The 21095-nt window shown below is 35.9% G+C and overlaps 1 protein-coding gene across 1 annotated transcript; it reads right to left on the bottom strand.

Moving 5' to 3' along the window:
• Nucleotides 1-392: 392 nt before the first annotated feature.
• LOC128678482 (uncharacterized) lies at nucleotides 393-20338 on the bottom strand. Its single transcript, XM_053760066.2, has 16 exons — nucleotides 19721-20338; nucleotides 13473-13563; nucleotides 12643-12835; nucleotides 11791-11985; nucleotides 10873-11092; nucleotides 10145-10364; nucleotides 9602-9821; nucleotides 8692-8953; nucleotides 4883-5035; nucleotides 4574-4661; nucleotides 3501-3690; nucleotides 2760-2960; nucleotides 2209-2428; nucleotides 1511-1730; nucleotides 1209-1428; nucleotides 393-657 (listed from the first exon to the last, which is right to left on the bottom strand). The coding sequence occupies exons 1-16, from the start codon at nucleotides 19865-19867 to the stop codon at nucleotides 393-395; spliced, it is 3105 nt and encodes a 1034-aa protein (XP_053616041.1). The 5' UTR covers nucleotides 19868-20338.
• Nucleotides 20339-21095: the final 757 nt, after the last annotated feature.

Genomic DNA, 21095 nt, shown 5'->3' on the forward strand with positions numbered 1-21095 from the left:
AATTATATCCAATCTTATCTATGTAAAATTACGTTCTTAGATTTAAAGACACAAACATATTTTAAACTTTGTTTTCGCTCACAAATGATACAAAAGAACAATAGTTAGCAATTTGTAATTTGTATACTAGTTTTATTTTAGTTTTTACATTTCTTCATTTTCAGTTGTTGTCTGTCATACATCGAATCTTAAGGGAGTTTATACACAGACTGAAGCCAAATTTCGGATCTGATCAGCGTTCGTGATCGCCCGATGTATTAAAGTAGTTAAAAAATAGTTTTAAATACATTACTTAGCCCCCCTTCCCACCTCGACTATCACAACAACTATCGTCTACTAAAAGAAATCATTCTTATTAGTGGTACATTTACAATAACATGTTTTATGTTTTATTAATTCATCTTCAGCTTCTTATCCACTGATTTCTTCGAGAATATTTTCACGACAATCTTCTTCAACACATACAAGACTGCCAATACTAATGCAAGGAGATCCAGGTACAATTTCTGGTAAACAGGTACGTCCAAAGCTGGAGAGCGGAGGTGAGGTGCCCCTCGAGTTTTGATCACGTGTTCCACCCAATGCACCAGCTCTTCACGAGGTGATGTTGGTCTGTCGTGGTAGATCAGTGATAACTCTTTCGCCTTTTCAGTGTAGCTGAAAATTAAAATAAACTGTGAGGATTTGGAAAATCAGATAAGGATCATTATTGGCAAAATGGTATGCCTCTCTTCGTCTTTGTCGCGTTTTATTTGTGGTCGGTTCTCCTCCTCGATTTTGGGTCGTCATAGAATCAGCTTGAGTTATCTTTATGTGTAGACATAAAAATAACTCAAGTTGATGACGAATCTGGCTTTCTTCATTTGTTTGCCAAACTGAATAAGACATTTTTAACGAAGTTTATTTGCTGGCTGCTTGAACATTTACTGCTTAACCGGACGAGATATCGTAATAGTTAAATCAGTATCAGTATACCACCACAAACGGTTCGCAATAGAGAACGCAAACGGGAAATGGCTCTGGGCGTTATTCGTACGATCCACCGGAGGAATTGGAGTGGTCAAAGTCAAACATTTATTCAGAAAACAGACATTAACTTCACATACCTATTTACGTCAAATTTATAATGTTCCCTCTATGAGCTTCGCGTAGGTTAGTTCTAGGGCGGAAACCATACGCCGCTGCTAAACACTAAAAACATGCTGTACCTTTTATTTCTTAGCATTTCTTCGATGGCAGCTTTCAACTTGTCCTTCATATCATAAGCCAAGTTGACTTTAATAGCGAACCCCTTGTTGACAGACCTATCGACATTGTTTATCTGGTCTCCGAACACTGGGATCCCGATGATTGGTTTGCCGAAGTGTACAGCCTCAGTGGTCGATAAGAGACCACCATGTGTGATGAACAGGATGCAGTTGGGATGAGCTGAAATAAAGCTGTTAGTTGTACTTGATAATGGTCATGATAAATTATGTGTTATTGATTAATAATATCACTCAGCACACACCCAAAATACTTTGCTGCGGCGCCCAGTGAACTATATGCACGTTTGGAGGTAGATTTGGAAGCACCTCCTCAAATTTCCACAGCACCGTGTGTTTGAGACTACCTAACACTTCCAGCAAGTCCTTCTTCAGCTCGTCTGGAAGGTCCCTGCTCTTTAAGATTGATCCCATGCTGAAGTAGATCAGACCATTTTTTGCATTATCCAATATATTTTTCAAGTGCTGTAACCAAATTTATTTAGTTATGACATTCCTTGGTAATTTTTCTTTAATAAAATTGAGTCGATGATAATTAAAGGTATATATAGGTAATTTAGTGTTTTGTCTTGACAAGATTTGCTTGCTATTACACTTCTCCCAAAGATTTAAAATCTTGATTCTAAGGAAGTACCTTTGCTTCGGTGACTAAATGAATACATCGTGAGGTAATCTGCGCTTTAGTTGACGATTTATCAGCTATTGTGCGTAATGGAGGAGGCACTTCTTCAATGTGTTCTAGAAACTTTATTTTTTAACTATATTGGATAAGAAAACACATAAAAACGAAAAACAAACAGAAATAGTTATAGCAACACGGCGGACTTATTCCATGGAGAGATCTCTTCCAGCTAACCGGCAAAGAGACACACATAAGTCGTTCATTCATTCCACACAATGACCTACCGCCATAAGGCTGAAGACTATAAGAAGAAGAACTTACATCAGGCAAAGGTTTAACCACAGGGTCGATATGATATCCTCCAATGAGCTTGTAGGCCTGTGGAAGCCTCACCGGGATCCCGAGAGAAACGTACGAGTTACCCAAAACTAATGACGCCTTGTATTTAATGTCACTGAACGGAATAGCTGGTCTACCTCTCTTGATTATTTGTGGAGCTATTACCTCATTATATAGCTCGTTATGGTAATTCGTTATGTAGCTGTAAATTCAGTAAATGTTTTAATAAAATGTTCGTTTATTACCAAATTGTGGTCAAAAATTGATGCATTATAATTAAATATTGGTTTACAAATTAAGTAGGTTAAAAAAAGGTTTTAAATAAATGTCTTCAGAATATATGAAGACAATAATAATACGCGTTATACTTTTAGGAAGAAATAAATACAAATTTTCTAAGAATTTGTCATTGAGTTTCCGTTTATGAAAAGAAGTAAAGAATATATCGCTTCAGAACAATTTTTGATAACTGTCTCTGTATACTTTATAGCGATAATTGATGGTTTGGTTATATCTTACTTCAACGTACTTACAATAAGTCGAAAGCAAACATAGTGGATTGAAATAATAGTTCCTTCATTCTGTCTATGAAGCCAAATGGTGGGATGGTCGCGCTGGATTGTATATTAGGGAAATATGCAGGGTTTGAGTGTTCATCTATTAGTTTCAGGATCTGCGAGTGAGGTTCCATGGTGGAAACCCAGATGAAGGGGCAATCATACACGGCCCCAAATCTGAAATTTTTATAATCGTCAAAGACATTTTTGCCACAAGTTTTTATAATCGTCAAAGAGATCTTGTTGCATACAACGCGTTGCAGTTATGTCCGTGATAAGTTCCCTAGTTGGAATCTTATCCTGAACGCACAATCTGGTCATACTTATTATAATAACGCATTTGTGTTTAACTGTGTAGGACAAGCGGAAATAGGTGAAATTTTATTTTCAAACAAACATCGGAACTAAATAAAAGCTAGTAAATTTAATATATCAGTAAGATTACCATCACCTATATAAACTTATTAAATTGCTGCGAAGATAGTAAAATTCCACAAAATTTACATGACAAATACAAATTTTCATCCCAACAATAATTGTACCTAAGCAATGAAGATTATTCATTACTGGACTTCGACGCTTATGAGGACTCGGAAATAGCTCGCAAAAGATCTTGCCACTTTGGTACCGGAACTAGTTACGGAACGAGATTTTTTTTTTGGTGACTAAGTAGTTGTGAAAGAGGAATTATTTTTCCATTTTTATAAATTTTCTTACCCAGCAAACGATTCACTGAACATCCACTCAGCAATAACCACATCAAAGGTTTGTGTGGTGTCGTTCAGCAACCTCTGCACATTTGGATCAGTTAGCACATATCGGTTCTCCGTCTCGAGGAAGGGCTTGAATTCGAAGAAACTCATCGGGTCTTCACCTCGAAGTACAGTTGTCACGTTTAGCTTGTCCGCTGAAATGTTAAGACAAATAATCAACATTAAGTACTATACCTTAAATAATAAAGACGTACACGTGAAAACCGTATTTGTTTTATTTATTTATTACTATTTAGGAAGACTTATATTATAGCTATAATAGCTAGGGACCAGCCTGTAACAAATAAATAGAAGTAATTAACAATATGAAAGAGTGAGCCATTTAAAAGGTAAAATAATCCCACAGGTTTACCTGTAAATAAATAAATAAATGTAATGAATAGAGAAATCCATGCAAGTAGACAAAGTGTCTTAAGAAAATATAATAGCCAGAAGTTACTTATACTAGAAATTAATTACAGTAAAGAAAGAAAGAATAAATAAATAATAAATAAATAAATATATTAGGACACATCACACAGATTGAGCTAGCCCCAAAGTAAGTTCTAGACTTGTGTTATGGGATACTAACTCACGATATTATATTTTATAACAAATACATATATAGATAAACATCCAAGACCCGGGCCAATCAGAAAAAGATCATTTTCCATCATGACCCGACCGGGGATCGAACCCGGGACCTCTCGGTTCAGAGGCAAGCACTTTACCACTGCGCCACCGAGGTCGTCAGAATGAATGAAAGAAAAAGTTTTCAATAATCAAAGGTGTACCTATTGATATCCGTAACGTGACAGATGTCACAGCACAGACGGAGAATCGCCAATGTCACGCAGAATGTAGATACTCTTCACAAAATGTCCCCCTAGTCGAAGAAGAGGACATTGAACCATTCGCGAAATTGTCCTTTGGTCGAAAATTGATTTTTCGTATAATGTCCATTCGCAAACAGTCTTAACCGAGTAGGTAGGTAACTACACATTGTGAAATTACTAGTTGTAATGGGCAGATACTCACTGAAAACTGACATGTCGACTGCGCTAGTGTCCACTTGTTTCAGATTAGGCGGCAGGTCTTTGCTCGGATAGGGGGTGATTTGTGTTACCTAGTGTTCATGAAAAAAGAATATTTATTCAATAATACATAATACCTATATTATTTAAGAAGACACACTATCGCAAGATGCCTTCGACGCGAACGAATGAACGTAACTGACTAGTTTGCATGAGAGCGTTTATTTACCGCAATGAAAAACCAGCAATTTAGATATACAGAATCCGACAAAGTTTGGAATACTGTATCGCAATAATTCTGAGTTCAACCCACCTCGTGACCAGCCTGTAACAGTGTGGTCACCACGCCCATGGCCAGATTGTGGTGGCTGGTGCTCTTCGTCGGGAACACCGCCAGGATCTTGTAACTCTCGGTTACGTGGCCACAGGCCAGGATACATAGGAGCAGTGTGAATTTTAACATTTTCTGAAATATCGGAAATACATTATCTTTATTCTACTTATTATACATTCTACTCTACAGTACTCTCTCTATCACGCATCTGAGTGTCTTCCCGGTTGTCTCCTTAGCCGTTGAGCGTCGGAGCCCAGGGTCCGCTTTTCTACTTTATTGTCTCTACACTACTAGTTCCCTAGTTGTCAGAACTTTGGACACGCATATCATCCTTGAAAACATAAATCTTTCTCTTTTTCAGTCTTGGGTACCTATACCTACATAATTTATTTTTAACTAAGGCATGTGGTTCCTACCCCAGGATGTCGTACGCAGCGAAGGATTTAAAGCCTCGACAACCGATTCACAACAACAGCATACTCAAAGAGGGTTGACATCAGCCAGGAGGCTAAATCTACAAAATTTATTTTTCCATTTTTACGCGGTCCCTATTGGAAAGAAACCACGCAACATCGCGTTAAGTTTCCTTTTCATGGTGTTGTTGCCACTTAGCTGTCAAGTCTTTCACCTGGATCGTACGAAGTCCACTAAAGGAGCGGTGCTCCTCTTTTAGGGCGGGGACTACACGCCACGAAACTCAAAACACTGCTGCCTTATTTATTACATAACTTACCATCAAAAGAACCTTCTACTTTAGTGATGCTTTTTGGGTATTGTACAATCCAATTGTTTTTATATCTATCACAACGTTACACTGTTAACATTCCATAAACAACACGAGGAAATCTTGAGCTAATCCAAGATCTATGTAATGTTAATATAATAGTATGTTAATATTTCGATTTAAATAGTATTAACAATGCCGCAACTATGATAAACAGAAATTACACTGATATTCATTATAGTACTATCTTACAATTTATCTTTTATACTTAATTAATACAACTTAATTGATATCTCTAACGCTTTATATATATTTATATATATATATATATATATATTCTACCCATATATATATATATATATATATATATATATATATATGGGTAGAAGGTAGGGTTACCAACTACATTTTATTTTTTTCTGTTGATAAAAAATACTATCTGCGCCCCGGGGCGCGTTATAAAGCGTTTATATAAATTTCGGGATAAAAAATATTATTTAAGTGTTATTCCAGGTTATATTCTACCGGTGTATCTAATTTCATACCAATCCGTCCAGTAGATTTTGCATGAAAGAGTAACAAACATGCACACATATCATCACAAACTTTCGCATTTATAATAGTTAGCTATTAGTAGGATAATTAGCACGTCCAGAACTTCAGGGGACTCTACTTGGGATTTAATGCTCAAGTTTTTATTAAAACTAATTAATTTACATATTGTAACTAGTTATAATTTATTTGTGTTTTTTTAGGTAAGTTTAATTTAGTTTATATTACAAATTCAAATTCAAAATTCTTTATTCAATTTAGGATCATATACATCACTTATTGACGTCAAAAAATTACTTAAACTAAGTCTACTGCCGACTTCCAAAGCGCAGGTGAAGAAGAAGCGGCGCAACAATTAGGAGGACGAATTTACATCAAAATTTGAATGAATAAATAAAGTAAAAGTTGTATTATATATATACAAATATAATTATATAATGTCATAAATCAATTACATGTTATGAGGATACTGCACCATGTTTGGGCCAAACATTATTGTCGTTCACATAATCGTCAGACTTGTAATATGCCTTTTTACAAAGTACTTCTTTTATATAATTTCTAAATTTTTTGTCCGGCAAATCAAGAATCCATTTAGGCAATTTGTTATAAAAACGGATACACTTCCCAACAAAAGACGTTCTAACTTTGGCCAACCGATGCCCGGGGATAGACAATTTATCTTTATTACGTAAGGCTCTATCAGTGTAATCACCTACTTTTTTAAATAAGTTTAAATTTTTCCGGACATGCATAATGTTATCAAATATGTATTGAGAGGGTAAAGTTAAAATATTAATATCTTTAAAAAAAAATACAAAATTTCATATCTTAGTTCTGAATAAAAGTAATTAACAATCTGCTCGTAAGTGATTCACCAAATATAATCGTTCTTGTAGATTTTGATAAAAATATTTACCTACATAGTTGTGATGACACGTCACTTCTTTGATATGAATTTGCTCGACCAATAGAAGTATTCTGTATTTAAATGCCAAATGATAGACGTGCCGTGGAAGAAAATTTATTTATTTTATTTATTTATTATTACAAAACCAACGTTATGAAATTTAAACAATATTTTTTTTTTAAAAGCGAAAACAGCGAATAACTCAAGAAGAGGTATTGGATTCGGAACATTACATGTCTTCATTTTGCTCCTCATTCGGAACATTACATATCTCAATTTTGTTCCTCACCTACATACTTACATATAGAATAAATAAATATGTATATAGGGTCAAATCACACAGACTGGAGTTATCCCCAAAGGTATACTACTAGTACTACTAGGTATACAAAACGGTATAGTATCCCATCGATGATGGTTCTCAAAGATTCGAAATCTACTCGTGCCAATCTGGCACATGTATAGTAGTTTTCATAGATCACCACTTGCTTCCGGTGCAGGAAAACATCGTGAAGAAACCTGAACTCTGGTTTAAGTTTAGTGTCGCGAGTACCTACCTGCTAGATGCGGTGGATAGTCGTAGAATACATGTCAGCTGCCTTTTCGGGACTTGAATAAAATCTGACACTAGTGATAGTATGTGTGCGATCATCACTCTCGAAAAGCAAGAAGATTAGATCAACGGACAACCGAATATATTGTCAACAATTAACAAGTTACATCGACAATTTACGGTTTCGACTAATGGATATTGTAGATTTTATATCAAATTTTGTGCATAGTAGCGCCCTCTATCGATTCTTAATGTCAATATGTAATGTGTTATACGTACTCCATTCAACAAATAAATTTATTCACTCGGTGTCCTCGCATACGTGTGTTTAATTTATACTTATTTCTAAGGTATTTTATGATTGTTATCTCACGGCGCAATAACGTATTTGTTTGAAGTGTCTGTTTATCGTACATATTCTTAGATTTCTATAGACTATTTTAACCATAAATTCATTAGGGATCACCCATATTACTACTAAAGTTTATGAAATTAAACAAAATAAAAATAACAACAAATAACAGAACATATTTAATTGTGACTTTCATAAATTAACATGTAGGGAGTGTATCCTTATCTAAAAATACATATTATTCTACACATACCAAAATATATTTACAAGCACACGAAACCATAAAATATAGATAGAACAAAACATTTTTTTTTCTTTCTCGCCTTTGGTTCTCGTCGTTGGCACTTTTAAACCCTTTCGACAACACATATCATAATAAAATAATTTTTATTTTCCTTAAACTCGGGGTAGACATGCCTGGACAAAAAGTGCACAATTTACGCCCGGGCCAACCCAAAACCCATATCTGCGATCGTGTGAACGAGGCCTTAGAACACGCGAGCAGATCTTACGGGGCATTTACAGCAAGCAAGCGAGCTTATTCTAACCCACTTTGGCTCTCCAACCAATGGCTGTTTTATTTCTACACCTTAACATTGATGTGAAGGCTCAATGTGAACGTGGGTAAATCGTGGATAGAACGAGCATACGCTCGCTTGGTGTAAATCAGCCTTTAGACTAACTAATCAGCGCATCAACTATTCTTTTTCACAGCGTCATAATTACTTACAATCACAAATTTCCTCACAACACACAATGAACCAAATACTAGCAACAGGACCAAAGCTATGAGGTCCAAATACATTCTCTGATAGAAGGGCAGGTCGAGCGCCCTGGAGCGCAGATGGGGCGCCCCGCGGGTGAGCACCACGTGGCGCACCCAGTGCACCAGCTCGCGGGAGGGGGGCGCCACGCGGTGGTGGTAGATGAAGGATAGCTCCTTCACGCGTTCGCGGTATCTGGAATCATTTTGATCATTGAACGACGGACACAATGATTGTCGTCATTGATGAAAAGGAATTTTCATCAACAAAGTGTTAATACCTTAAGACCTACATTAACATTGTTAGACTGACATTTTCCGACAACGTTAAATTTAATGATGATACTTTTTTTTACATTACCTGCAGGCAAACAGGTATGCGGCCCACCTGTTTTTAAGTGGTAAGCACAGCCTATCAACGCCTGCAAAACCAGGGGTGTCACACGCGCGTGGCCTAGGATCATTTGCCACAGTACTCTAAGTAAGCACGCTGCCTCTCTCACCCTTCAAACCGGAACACAACAATGTAAGCACTACTGTTTAGCTGCAGAAATAGATGAAAATGAGGTACGCATGCAGATGAACTTTGTACCTAGGTTTAGGTACTCCTGGTAAGTCAAGTCTGGTACTTACGAACGATAATTTCAAGACAAAGTTAAAATCTACATTCATCATCATCATCTTATTCATATCACTCTCGACAACGTGTCGTCGTTGGTCGTGGCCAACATGGTTTTTGATTCTGGGAGGCAGGTGTAGCTCGCCGTAAAATCTACATTAAAAGACAATATATCCTTTAGGCAGGATAAAAGTAAACGCAAAAAACATGTAATTATCGACTTACGAAGGGTTTCCGATAATTTCTTGAATGGAAGACCGCAAATTGGCCGGGATATTAAAGTTCAGGTCGACTTTGAGGCCGTAGCCCTTGTGGACAGCCCTGTTGACGTTGATAAACTGGTCAGCGAAGATCGGGATGCCGATGACGGGGACTCCATAGTGCATGGTTTCCGTGGTCGAGAGCAGGCCGCCGTGGGTGATAAACAAAATGCAGTTGGGGTGAGCTGGAAGTTACAAAGTTTTTTATCTGAATTTCTTCTTTCAAATATAACTTAACTTTGTACGTCCAAATAAACAAAGTCTTCAGGAGACGGATCATCGGGATTTTTAAGGTGATTTAGACAGACATATTGAAAAATAATTGAATGTATGTGATTGCGAGTATTTTAATAGCTCTTAAGTCAAATGCAAGCTACGCTGAGGTAATAAGTAATGCAGTATCTTAATTTTTTGATACTCTGACACAAGGCTTCGGGACGTCACATCGATAAAAGAGAGAGAGAGAGTTATGCGTATAACTAATCTTAGATGATGCTGTGAAACTCACCAAGTATGCTAGGCTGCGGCGCCCACTGCACTATATGGACGTTCGCGGGCAGGTTTGGTAGATTCTCCTCGAACTTCCAGATGACGGTCTGCTTCAGTTCGCTGAACATCTTGAGGATGTCTCTCTTGATCTCCTCGGGCCAGGTCTTGCTCTTCAGGAGAGACCCCATGCTGAAGTATATAACGCCGTGCTTCGCCTCGTCCATCACTTTCTGCAGGTTCTGGGAAAATTAATTATCAAACAGCTTTTATCCGCAGGTCCGCCCTCGGTAGCCAAAGTATGACCTCAGATCGTTAATTACATCTATTCCAAATTTCATCAAAATCGGCCTAGTTGGTTGAGCTCTGAAAGCGTGACAGACAGACCTCATGATATGTGCGTGGAATCTAATACATAGGATTGTGTGTTGAGTTCTCTTCCAGCAGATCCGAGAGAGAAAATAGGGAAAATGTTGGGACATTATTTTTATGTTGCTCTGTACAAATTATCAATTTTGAGAGTAGGTAGATAGATTGTTTATTGGTTTCCTAGCTTCAGCTATCATATTGGATGTTGATTGGTTTGCATTTTGACTTTATCCATCTACTGATCACCCATCCAAATTTAGAACATACAAGTATTACATTTGCATATTTTGGAAACTCTTGTAACAATACATCATTTTTATTACATGCTTGCTTGCTTGGTTTTCTACACCAAAACCAGCTCAAATAGTAAAATCCTGATACCTCTGGCAAAGGCTTCAACTCCTCCTTAATATGGTACCCAGCGATAGCCTTGTAGTTTTGAGGCAGCCTGGTCGGCTGTCCCGTCGCCACATAAGAGTTTCCCAGCATCAATGATGCAGAGTACATGGCCTCGTTGAGGGGGGGCAGGCGGTTACCGCGAGCAGCCGCTGCGGCGCTAAATGCGTTGTTGTAGGTCGCGCTGTCGCGGTCGTAACGGGACCTACAATTACGATTTGCCATTTTGAGGTTAGAATGTAATCCAGAAGGATTTGAATTGGACGATATATGGTTTAAGCTTGGAAAGTGCCCCGTAGGTCTCCTAAGATGAACATTTCAATAAAATAAATATTTTTAGCTATAACATAGCTATTTTCTAGCAGATGACAAGATGGAAGCAACTTCCACCAGCCAGTTTGTGACCTCGTAGTCAGAATGCGGGATGTTATAAATGCTAATTTATTTTTTATAAATAAAGACGTCAACAACAGACTGTCGTGTTATCGACATCTGTTTAGATATTCCTATCGTACTGATAGTCGTAATAATGCATATTTATAAAGAGATCACTTATACAACAATAAATATACTACAATAAATATAGTTGTGAATTGGCTATTCATAGAATTATACGCCAAAAAAGCAGTGGTGACACTGAAGTCACTATTTCAAGTGTTCCTAATATGGATAGTTTTATGAGAACTAAAATTTTGATCAAATAAAGTGACGTTATATTATCGCGATTGGTTATATAATAAGTAAGTAAATAATAAAAATATCTGTCATAAAATTCATTCGAATAAATAAATCGAAAACTAATTGGCCAAGTCTACATTATAAGTGCATTAGAGATCATCAAAATTCAAAGTTAAAAAAACAATTACGTATGAATGCATCTGAAAATTTTAAATCGTCACTTACCATTTGGCGTATTTGATCTTCAGCAAAGTCCACAGCTCAGACACCCTCTCGGGGAAGGAGAAGGGGGGGTCCTGGCTGGACATGTGGTCGGCAGTGTAGGCAGGGTTAGGGTCCTCATCGATGAGGGAGAGGACGGCAGCGTGAGGCTCCATGGAGGACGACCAGATGAGCGGGCAATTGAATACTGGAGCGAATCTGAAGTAGTTTATCCCAACTAATATTATAAATGCGAAAGTAAGTTATTTGTTACCTCTTCACGCATTATCTACTGGACCGATTGTTATGAAACTTGGTACACGAATAGAAAATAACCTGGAATAAACTGATAGGGTACTTTTTATCGCGAAATTCCCACGGGAGCGAAGCCCCGAGGCCAGCTAGTTTTATATAGTCCAAACTTGTAAAGATCACCACTACTCTTACGCGGGTTGTACACGACTTATGCGTCTATGATGAATATTTATTCTAATACTAGCTGCCGCTCCGGCTTCGCTCGGGTAATATATTATACCCCTAAATCTTCCTCAGGAATCATACTATATATTCGTGAAAACCGCATGAAAACACGTGCAGTAGTTTTTGAGTTTATCGCGAACAGACAGACAGATACACACGGCAGAGGACTTTGTTTTGTATTATGTAAGGATAACAGAACAATAAAGTAGCTTTAACCGGTAAGTAATGGTAAGTACATTTGTTTACTCCAAAAAAAAATTACGGCCTTCCATTACACTCAAAATCATGAAATAACAAAGTAAGGCATTTAGATAGGTACCAAAAGTCGGTGCCAAGCACAGGAGGAAGCGGTATTTGTACACATTTAGTTATGCATTTATTACAAAGTAACCATACCCACTATAAATTTCGGAATACATCCACTCCGCGATGACGACGTCAAACTTCACTTTAGGATCCATCATCATGCTCTGCACATTGTTGTGGAAAACAGTCCCATTTGACACGAGATAAAGAATATCCACGATTTTGGAGAAGTCCTGCAAATTCACGTCTTGCGCCATCAACTTCTTGAAGTCCCAGTATTCGTCTGTAAAGTAACATTATCTTAACCTTTCTTTCCTTCTTTCATCTCCGCATGTTTACGATCGTTCGAGGCTGTGACGCAGCAAATTCCTGAGTCAGAATAACGCTCAACAGCCGACATAGAACGCTGAATTAACTTAGAATTATAGTTATCTTCTTCTTCTCTCTTCATAGTCGTATTTTTTTATTTTTTTTTATATTAGGACGAATCACACGATTGAGCTAGGCCCAGAGTAAGTTCGATACTTGTGTTATGCGATACTAACTCACTCAAAAATATAGAATTATTTTATAACAAATACATATATAGATAAACAACCAAGACCCCGGCCAATCAGAAAAAGATAATTTTCCATCATGAACCGACCCATGTTTTGCCGTTGCCTTCGCCATTTCACATACAAGTTAATAATCAACCAGTATGCAGGTTTCTACGATGTTTTCCTTCACCGGAAGCAAGTGGTGGTCTATGAAAACTACTACACATTTGTCAGATTGGTATACACACTCATGTGGCACGAGTAAGAGCCGAACCTGGGATCTTTCCATCCACAGGCGAGCGTCTTAATGATCACCATCGCTTCAAATTATACTATTATCTAATCAATATATAGTTTGAAGAATAGCTTCAAAAAGCTTACCGACAGCCATCAGCTCAAAGTTGCTGGATACGTCTACGATCGTCAGGTTTCGCGGAGGATCTTTGTAAGGTAGCGGTGTCACATATGTCACCTGAGGACAAGCAATGTGTAGGTAACTATAATTCATTTTACTTGTTTTTCTTTGCAGAATGGCGGGATACTGCAATGGACTGAGTAGCGGTCAAAAAGGCTCGAGCCTTTTAGCCCTAAATTTAAAGTTGCGAGTCTTTTTTAAAGGCGGACTCACAATTGTAGCGGTCGAAAAGGCTCGAGCCTTTTAGCCCTATTAAAAGCTTGCGAGTCTTTTTTAAAGGCGGACTCACGAAACAGTAGTTCTAAAATTGCTCACTAAAAAAGAGCTTAAGGCTTTTTTAGGCCTAGGCTTTTTTTAAAGCCTTTTTACAAGACTGGCGTCGTAATTAGAGTTTTATCATTTTAGCGGTCAAAAAGGCTCCTTATAGCCTTTTTTTAAGACTCACCGTTTTATAGCGATGGCTACAATATTAATTATAATAATAAATCGTCGTCTCAGCCGATGGACGTCCACTGCTGGACATTGGCTAATAATAATAAATATGTCACTACATTCATATAACGCCATGGGTAGTAAAAACAATTAATAAATATAAATTTCTAAATACATACATATTATAGATAAAACACCCAGACACAGAATAAATTATCATGTTCATCGCACAAACAATTGTTCTGGGTGGGAATCGAACCCACGACCTCCGGATTATCTGTCAGTGTCACTAACCACTACGCCACGAGGCCAGTCAAATTTAGACTTATTTTAAAAATAAGACTGTATTTTATTAATTTTGTACTTACGTGAATATTATTTTTTTACAATTTTCAAAATAACATCGATTCCTATTTCGCCATTATTATCTTGGAAATGACAAAGAAAAATACTTATTTCCGTGGTGTTTAATATTTTAATGTGAGGGTAGGTAGGTATATTTGTTCTTATGCGTTGCTGGATGCCCGGTTTAATTTACGTCATTCATTCGTTTTAATATCGTTCTATTCGAATTGTTGTTCGTATCATGACCAGGAAATGTGTTAAGTTAAATATCTGTTAGTATATTGTGTTGCGGTTAATATCGTAAATAAATACTGGTTCATCAATTGAACTGAAACATTGGGTTGGAATTATATTTTAGCGCGTTGGTTACTATTACTCGTTATCTTTGCGCCAAAATGGAAAATGATGGATTTGATGGTGATTTGGATGTGTCTACTGATGTCACATTTACGAGTTCTAGAGAAAATGTGAGTATTGAGTCTTCTCCGAATCCTAAAAAAAAATATAAAAAGCTGAGGAATACATATTACACGAAGAATGACAGTGGGCTTAAATGTAAAATATGTAAAAAACCATTTTCGATAAAATCGTCACATTCTACGCTAAAAAATCATTTGCTAAGTCATGAAGGCATTGAAGGCCCCTCAACCTCAACCAGCAATACTTCTGCATTGACATTGAGCAAACATAAAAAGGCACTGTATGACCGACTAGTGCTTAATTTTATCGTTCACGGCAACCATCCGTTTAAACTTGTAGAAGAAGAACATTTTAAAAAATTAATGGCTGAGATAAATCCTAAATACTCGCCATTAAGTTCAACGTCACTTAAATCAAACATTCACAAACTATTTAAACAGAAACAACCTGAAGTTATAGAGAAAATCAAAATGATTACAAATAAAATTTCTTTGACTTTTGACTTTTGGACCTCCGTCACGAACAAACCATACGTAGTTGTTACTGCGCACTTAATAGATAATGGTGCATTACAGTCATTTATCCTGGACTTCGATTTAATACCGTATCCACATAAAGCTGAACAGATATTACATAAAATTGTAGAAATCTTCAATTTATATGCTTTACATAAAAGAATTATGTCCATTACTACAGATAACGAGAAAGTAAATGTGAAATGTTTACAATTACTGACTTTATGTAATGATGATTATGATGATGTGATTCACACTAGATGTTTGGCACACATTTTAAATTTGGTAGTAAAGAAAGGTCTAAAAGAAGTTGAAGAGCCTATTTCAGCTGTGAGTAAACTTGTTAACTTAATAAATTTTTCCACTAAAAAAAAGCAGACCTATTTTGAAAAGTGTGCAGAATTAGATATTCCGCAATTAGCTTTACTAAAAGAAATTAACATAAGGTGGAATTCGACCTACCTTATGCTTGAGCGTGCATATAAAATGAAAGCAGTTCTCAATGATCTTTGTCAGAATGATAGGGAATTTCGAAATTCCAATATTGAAGAAATCATGTGGGCTGATGTTAAATTATTGATTGACTTGCTAAAGCCGTTTTACGATGCCACACTTTTACTATCTAAGTCAAAATACCCAAGTATTTACTATGTAGTACCTATAGTAGACGTCCTAATGAATCGACTTTCTAATGCCGAGGAGATGGATAATGATCTTAAGAAAAAAATTTCTGGAGCCATGCTCAACAAATTGCAAGAATATTTTCCCTTGCTACGCACTGAGTATGCTATGTTTTCTATTATACTCGATCCAAGATTAAAAAATGATTATTACTCCGAAAATTACAATGGTACTGAAGATCCCCTCACTTCTATGACATTACTTTTTAATACCAGATACAATCTTGGAAATCAAGCAGCTGAACAGCAATCCGATCTATCGGAATCTTCCGGTGCATCTGGAGTCAATAACAATATTTTTTCTTCAATTTATAAAAAAAGAAGACTTGATAATAATGAGCTGGAAAAATATTTATCCCTACCGATTGAACCCGAAGACACTGATGTAATAGACTGGTGGAAAAACCAACAATTAAACTTACCACGCTTACAAAAGATGGCTTTTGATATTTTATGTATACCAGCTACAAGCGTTCCCAGTGAACAGTCATTTTCCAAAGCTGGAAATTTAATCAATAAGAAAAGGAATCGTTTGAGTAATAAAAGCATACAATCCTCAATGTGCCTTTCATCCTGGCTAAACGTTTTTGGTGATTAATGTTCGCGTACCTAACGATGTTTTACCTATGCTTTTTTTATTTCATTAATTGATTTAAAATATGTTAAACTGTTATAATACATAATAAAACTTTCATTTATAATTCATTACGTTTCTATTAACCTAATCCTCAAAAGAGTCGAGTATTTTTAAAGATGGAACTCTAATTAAATAAATATTTTTTTTAAAGAATGTTTTTCTTTTTAATCACTTTTCTTTTGGATATGTTATGCGCAGTGGTTAAAGATCCAATATATTATATTGTAACTTGAAGTTTAAAAAAAATATCCAAAATATCAAAAAAGTTGTGGGTAGGTCAACATTTCACCTACCCACAACTTTTTGGATATTTTTACTATTTTGTAATCTGTTAATCATTAGCAATTGTGATTTCTTGGCTCGTTAAGATAATACATTTCATTTTTATTATATAATAAAAATGTCTAGTGATGACGGGTCTCCTCCGTGTTCTCCGAGTATTTTACCTGGTTTATCTCGCGAGAAGAAGAGGAAGTTATCTTTAAATGAAGAAAAGTTAAAACCAGAATCATCATCAAAAAAACAATTGGACAAAGGAGTACAGGTACGACAAGAAGATATTATGGATTGTGCCATATATAAAAGAAATCGATGGGACTCATCCGATGTGCGAGCACAATTGAATGTGGTAGTGGTAGACGATATCCACCTGTGCTCAGAGCAGCAACCAAATGATCAAAGAAACAAAGAGTTTGCAAAATTATTAGCTTTTGAGCTCGACCGTGTTCCTCCAGAAAAACGCACGATGACGTATTCAAAGATTCTGGATTTCATTAGAAAAATACGCCAAGAAGACAGTTTGGCTAATATCAGTTTGCCAAGTTTTGATGATTCCGACAATGAAAATGAGTAGATATCCAAGTTGTGTCATTGGTTATATTTATTACGTTTAATTTCATTTTTATATTTTTTAAATATGATACTGTATTTTTATTAACACATCCTTTATTTATTTACAATTTCATTTCATTGCCATACCTAATGAAAATCGGCTGTTTTTCTTTTTGGAACAATGACTATTTTAAGTTGGCCTCTTATGACTTAGTAAATCTTTATAACCAAGTGTCAACGTATACTGGTTTTATATTTTATTATTAAATGTACCAAAAATTATGTAATTGTTTATGTTTTTGCTATATTTAAACCAATCATCGATACCACCTTTAGACCTAATTAGTACCTAATAGTGTCAAATAATATTATATCTAAAAAGACTTTAAAAAAGCCTATGCCTAAAAAGCCTCAAGCCTTTTTTAGTGAACAATTTTAGAAAAAAAGCCCGCCTTTAAAAAAGACTCGCAAGCTTTAAATTTATAAGGCTCGAGCCTTCAAAAGCCATAAATACAATTAGCCTCGAGGGCTTAAGAGCTATTTAGCCTTTTAGCCTTCTAGCCCTCGCTATAAAGCGGCGAGTCTTAAAAAAGGGCTAAAAGGCTCGACCTTTTTCGATCGCTAGGACTGAGTTATGGTAGCAGAAAGACGAGGCATTTTCCCAGCAGTGGGATACGAAAATAAGCTTTAAGAAACCTTTTTTATTATTACTGTGGTACCAGCGAAAGACTGTCTCGGTTACCTAAACGTGACATTATGTTGAGCGTGAGTGACCTCTTTGGTTCTGGCAAAATATGTTATTTATAACGCTAATCGCGATATGTGTAATGTGTGTGATACATTCCAAATAAATAAGTAGTTTTTCTTTCTCTGTGCTTTCTTTTTTTTCCTCTGATCTCAATTATATATTTACCATAATTATATATAATATATTATAGCTATAATTGTATTATATCTTGATGATGAAGATGCCACCATCAGCAAAATCGGCATAGCGCTATCTAAGTAGTATATTTGGTTTTACAAAATGGTCTTCAGACACCAACGGTTATGTTTCGCAACAAACTCCGTGAAATGACAGTTACAATGGTATGGCCAATAACATTATTATTTATTTACAGACAATCCCAATCCCAACTAATAATGTAGGTAAACGCGAAAGTAAGTTTGCTTGTTACCTCTTCACGCGTTATCTACTGAACCAATTTTCTTGAAATTTTGCATATAATATCATTAAGAGCATAGAGAAGAACATAACACCTTTCAACCCGGAAAAAACTATTTTCGTGGGATTAGCGCGAAAAACCTATATTCTATTATAAGTGGCGCCAAATATAAAATCACTAGATGGCGCTGTGTGTATTTTAAATGTGCTTTGGATATTTCAATTCAATTACCTATCCCAATCGTATTTTAATACGAAGAAAATACTGTTCCCAAGAGAATTTAAGCGGGTGAAGCCGCGGGTAGCTAGTGTGTAATATTACTGTCTATTAAGTAATTATTTTCACATCATGTCCTTGTCATGTAAACAGAAGTTAATAAGCATTTATAACAATGAGTTAGCAAAATAACGGCCAAGTGTGAGTCAGGCTAGCGAAACGAGGGTTCCGTAAAATTTACTTTTTTGGTTAAGTTGTTTTGTTGATAGAAACTGAAATCTCAATTTAAGTAAGTATTGTTTATTTTTTACAATTTTATTCTTTTTTGGAAGTTATTGTAGGTGTAATGTAAGTATAACTATAGGTACTTTTAACATAGGTACCTATTACCTATACAAAAAAATGTGTATTGTTTGACAAGGCACTAACTAATACATAGGTATATTTGCATCGATTTTGGTAAGTTTCTTAGATACGTAATTAAAAAGTAATACATAAATAAATAAATAAATAAATAAATAAATATATTAGGACAAATCACACCGATTGTGCTAGCCCAAAAGTAAGTTCGAGACTTGTGTTGTGGGATACTAACTCAACGATACTATATTCTTTAACATACATATACAGGCCCGGTCCAATCAGAAAAAGATCATTTTCCATCATGACCCGACCGGAGATCGAACCCGGGACCTCTCGGTTCAGTGGCAAGCACTTTACCACTGCGCCACCGAGGTCGTCATACATGGTTTTCGGGAAAATTAGTTTAATTTTCCTAATATAAGAACGCCGCGCAGTTTGTCCTCATCTGAGCCTCTCGCGGTTTCTTAAGCCCTTAAGGGTAGGAGCACCAGAGACCCCTTTTCTACATTTTCTTCCCCATTTCGAACAATATTCATCAAATATTATCAAGTTCTCTATGATATTATTACGTCACTTCACCTATTTTATACTAATCAAAAGTTCACTGACCTCGTGTCCAGCCTTCAGCAGATGCCTTACTATCCCTTCTCCAAGAATCCCGTGGCTTGTGCCAGGAAGGGGGAACAGTACCAATATCTTAAACGCATAACTATGGCACAATAAACACAAAATTACGTATAATTTTATCGTATACATGTCGCCGGCGCGTGCTCACTGAGATTGTTGATTGGTTTAACTGAGCCACATGTGTAGAACGAGTTACACTACACCCCGCATTTAATAACCGGTCAACATATGCTTGGATGTGTCAGAACCAGAACCGAAATACTGCAATTTTATTTGGATACAAACAATGGGAACTAAAAGCCTAAAACATTTTTCTTATAATATAATATAGAATAGCTTTGCCAGATTTTGGCGGGATGTCCCGATTTTTGACTTTAGATTTTACTGTACCGCGCAGGACTGTAAATTCGCGCTTTTTTTTTGTTTTGCAGTCAATTGAAGAAAAACACGACACGGCATACTTTTGCTCAAAAAGTTACCTAGTAATCTATAAAATATGTTATTTAAATTTTCAATAAAATTTTACGAAATTATTTTTTTATTATATTTAGTAATGGGTATATGGATATAAAATATGACGTAAACTGTGCCCGTGGTGAAGTGATGAAACTCTAATTTCTGAATCGATGCTTTGACTTTGAAATACTTGTTCAAATTCAGAACAATTTGTCGGTATCGGTGGTCGAGGAATAAGTTTAACAACACTAATGGTGATTGTCGAGATTGGTGTCTCCCTCTCATCATTAGTATTCTTATGTTTCACATGTCATGCAAACTAATGACCATGACAATGTAAATATTGCCCAATTGGTTATAGAAGCTTGGCTGTTGTTATGTTTTTTATAATGTAAGTAAGTTACGTATTTATGTTGTAAAGTAATAGTTAGGTATTTATGTTGTAAATAGTTTTATTATTTTCTTAAATAAATTCAAATTTGTATATAGACACACATCTTACTTAGGTATATTCCAAAATTTAGAAAATCATGTTCGCTCCTTGAAGTCTGGTACTTTGTTTTATAGTATGGTAAAATTGAAAAATTTTACCATACTATATTATTTTCCGGAGTATCATCGTCGGGTCGCATGTTAGCGAGCCAAAATTTACAAGGGATAAAAAAAATTGGTTTTGATTTTCCTGTAAAAATAAAACTCTCATATGAACTAAGCTATCATTCGCGTCGGTATCTCTCCGAGTTTGCTTATAATATAATATGTACTATAAGAGCAATCAGGAGAATTAGCTTTTCCTTTTCTCTGCATGTTACTTATGAAAAAAAAAACGAAATATTTTTATAACAATATTTATTTATTAAACTTAAGGATTAAATTACCATAAGTTAGTCTCACTCACAAA

The sequence above is a fragment of the Plodia interpunctella genome, chromosome 19 (assembly GCF_027563975.2).
Source record: "Plodia interpunctella isolate USDA-ARS_2022_Savannah chromosome 19, ilPloInte3.2, whole genome shotgun sequence".
In the NCBI taxonomy this organism is placed as follows: domain Eukaryota; kingdom Metazoa; phylum Arthropoda; class Insecta; order Lepidoptera; family Pyralidae; genus Plodia; species Plodia interpunctella.

Coding starts and splice junctions, on each gene's coding strand:
- LOC128678482 (XM_053760066.2), bottom strand. CDS start 19,867: ATGTATACGATAAAATTATACGTAATTTTGTGTTTATTGTGCCATAGT. Junction 11,986..12,642: donor TATTCCGAAATTTATAGTGG/GTATGGTTACTT, acceptor AAACTACTTCAG/ATTCGCTCCAGTATTCAATT. Junction 2,961..3,500: donor TTCAGTGAATCGTTTGCTGG/GTAAGAAAATTT, acceptor TAAAAATTTCAG/ATTTGGGGCCGTGTATGATT.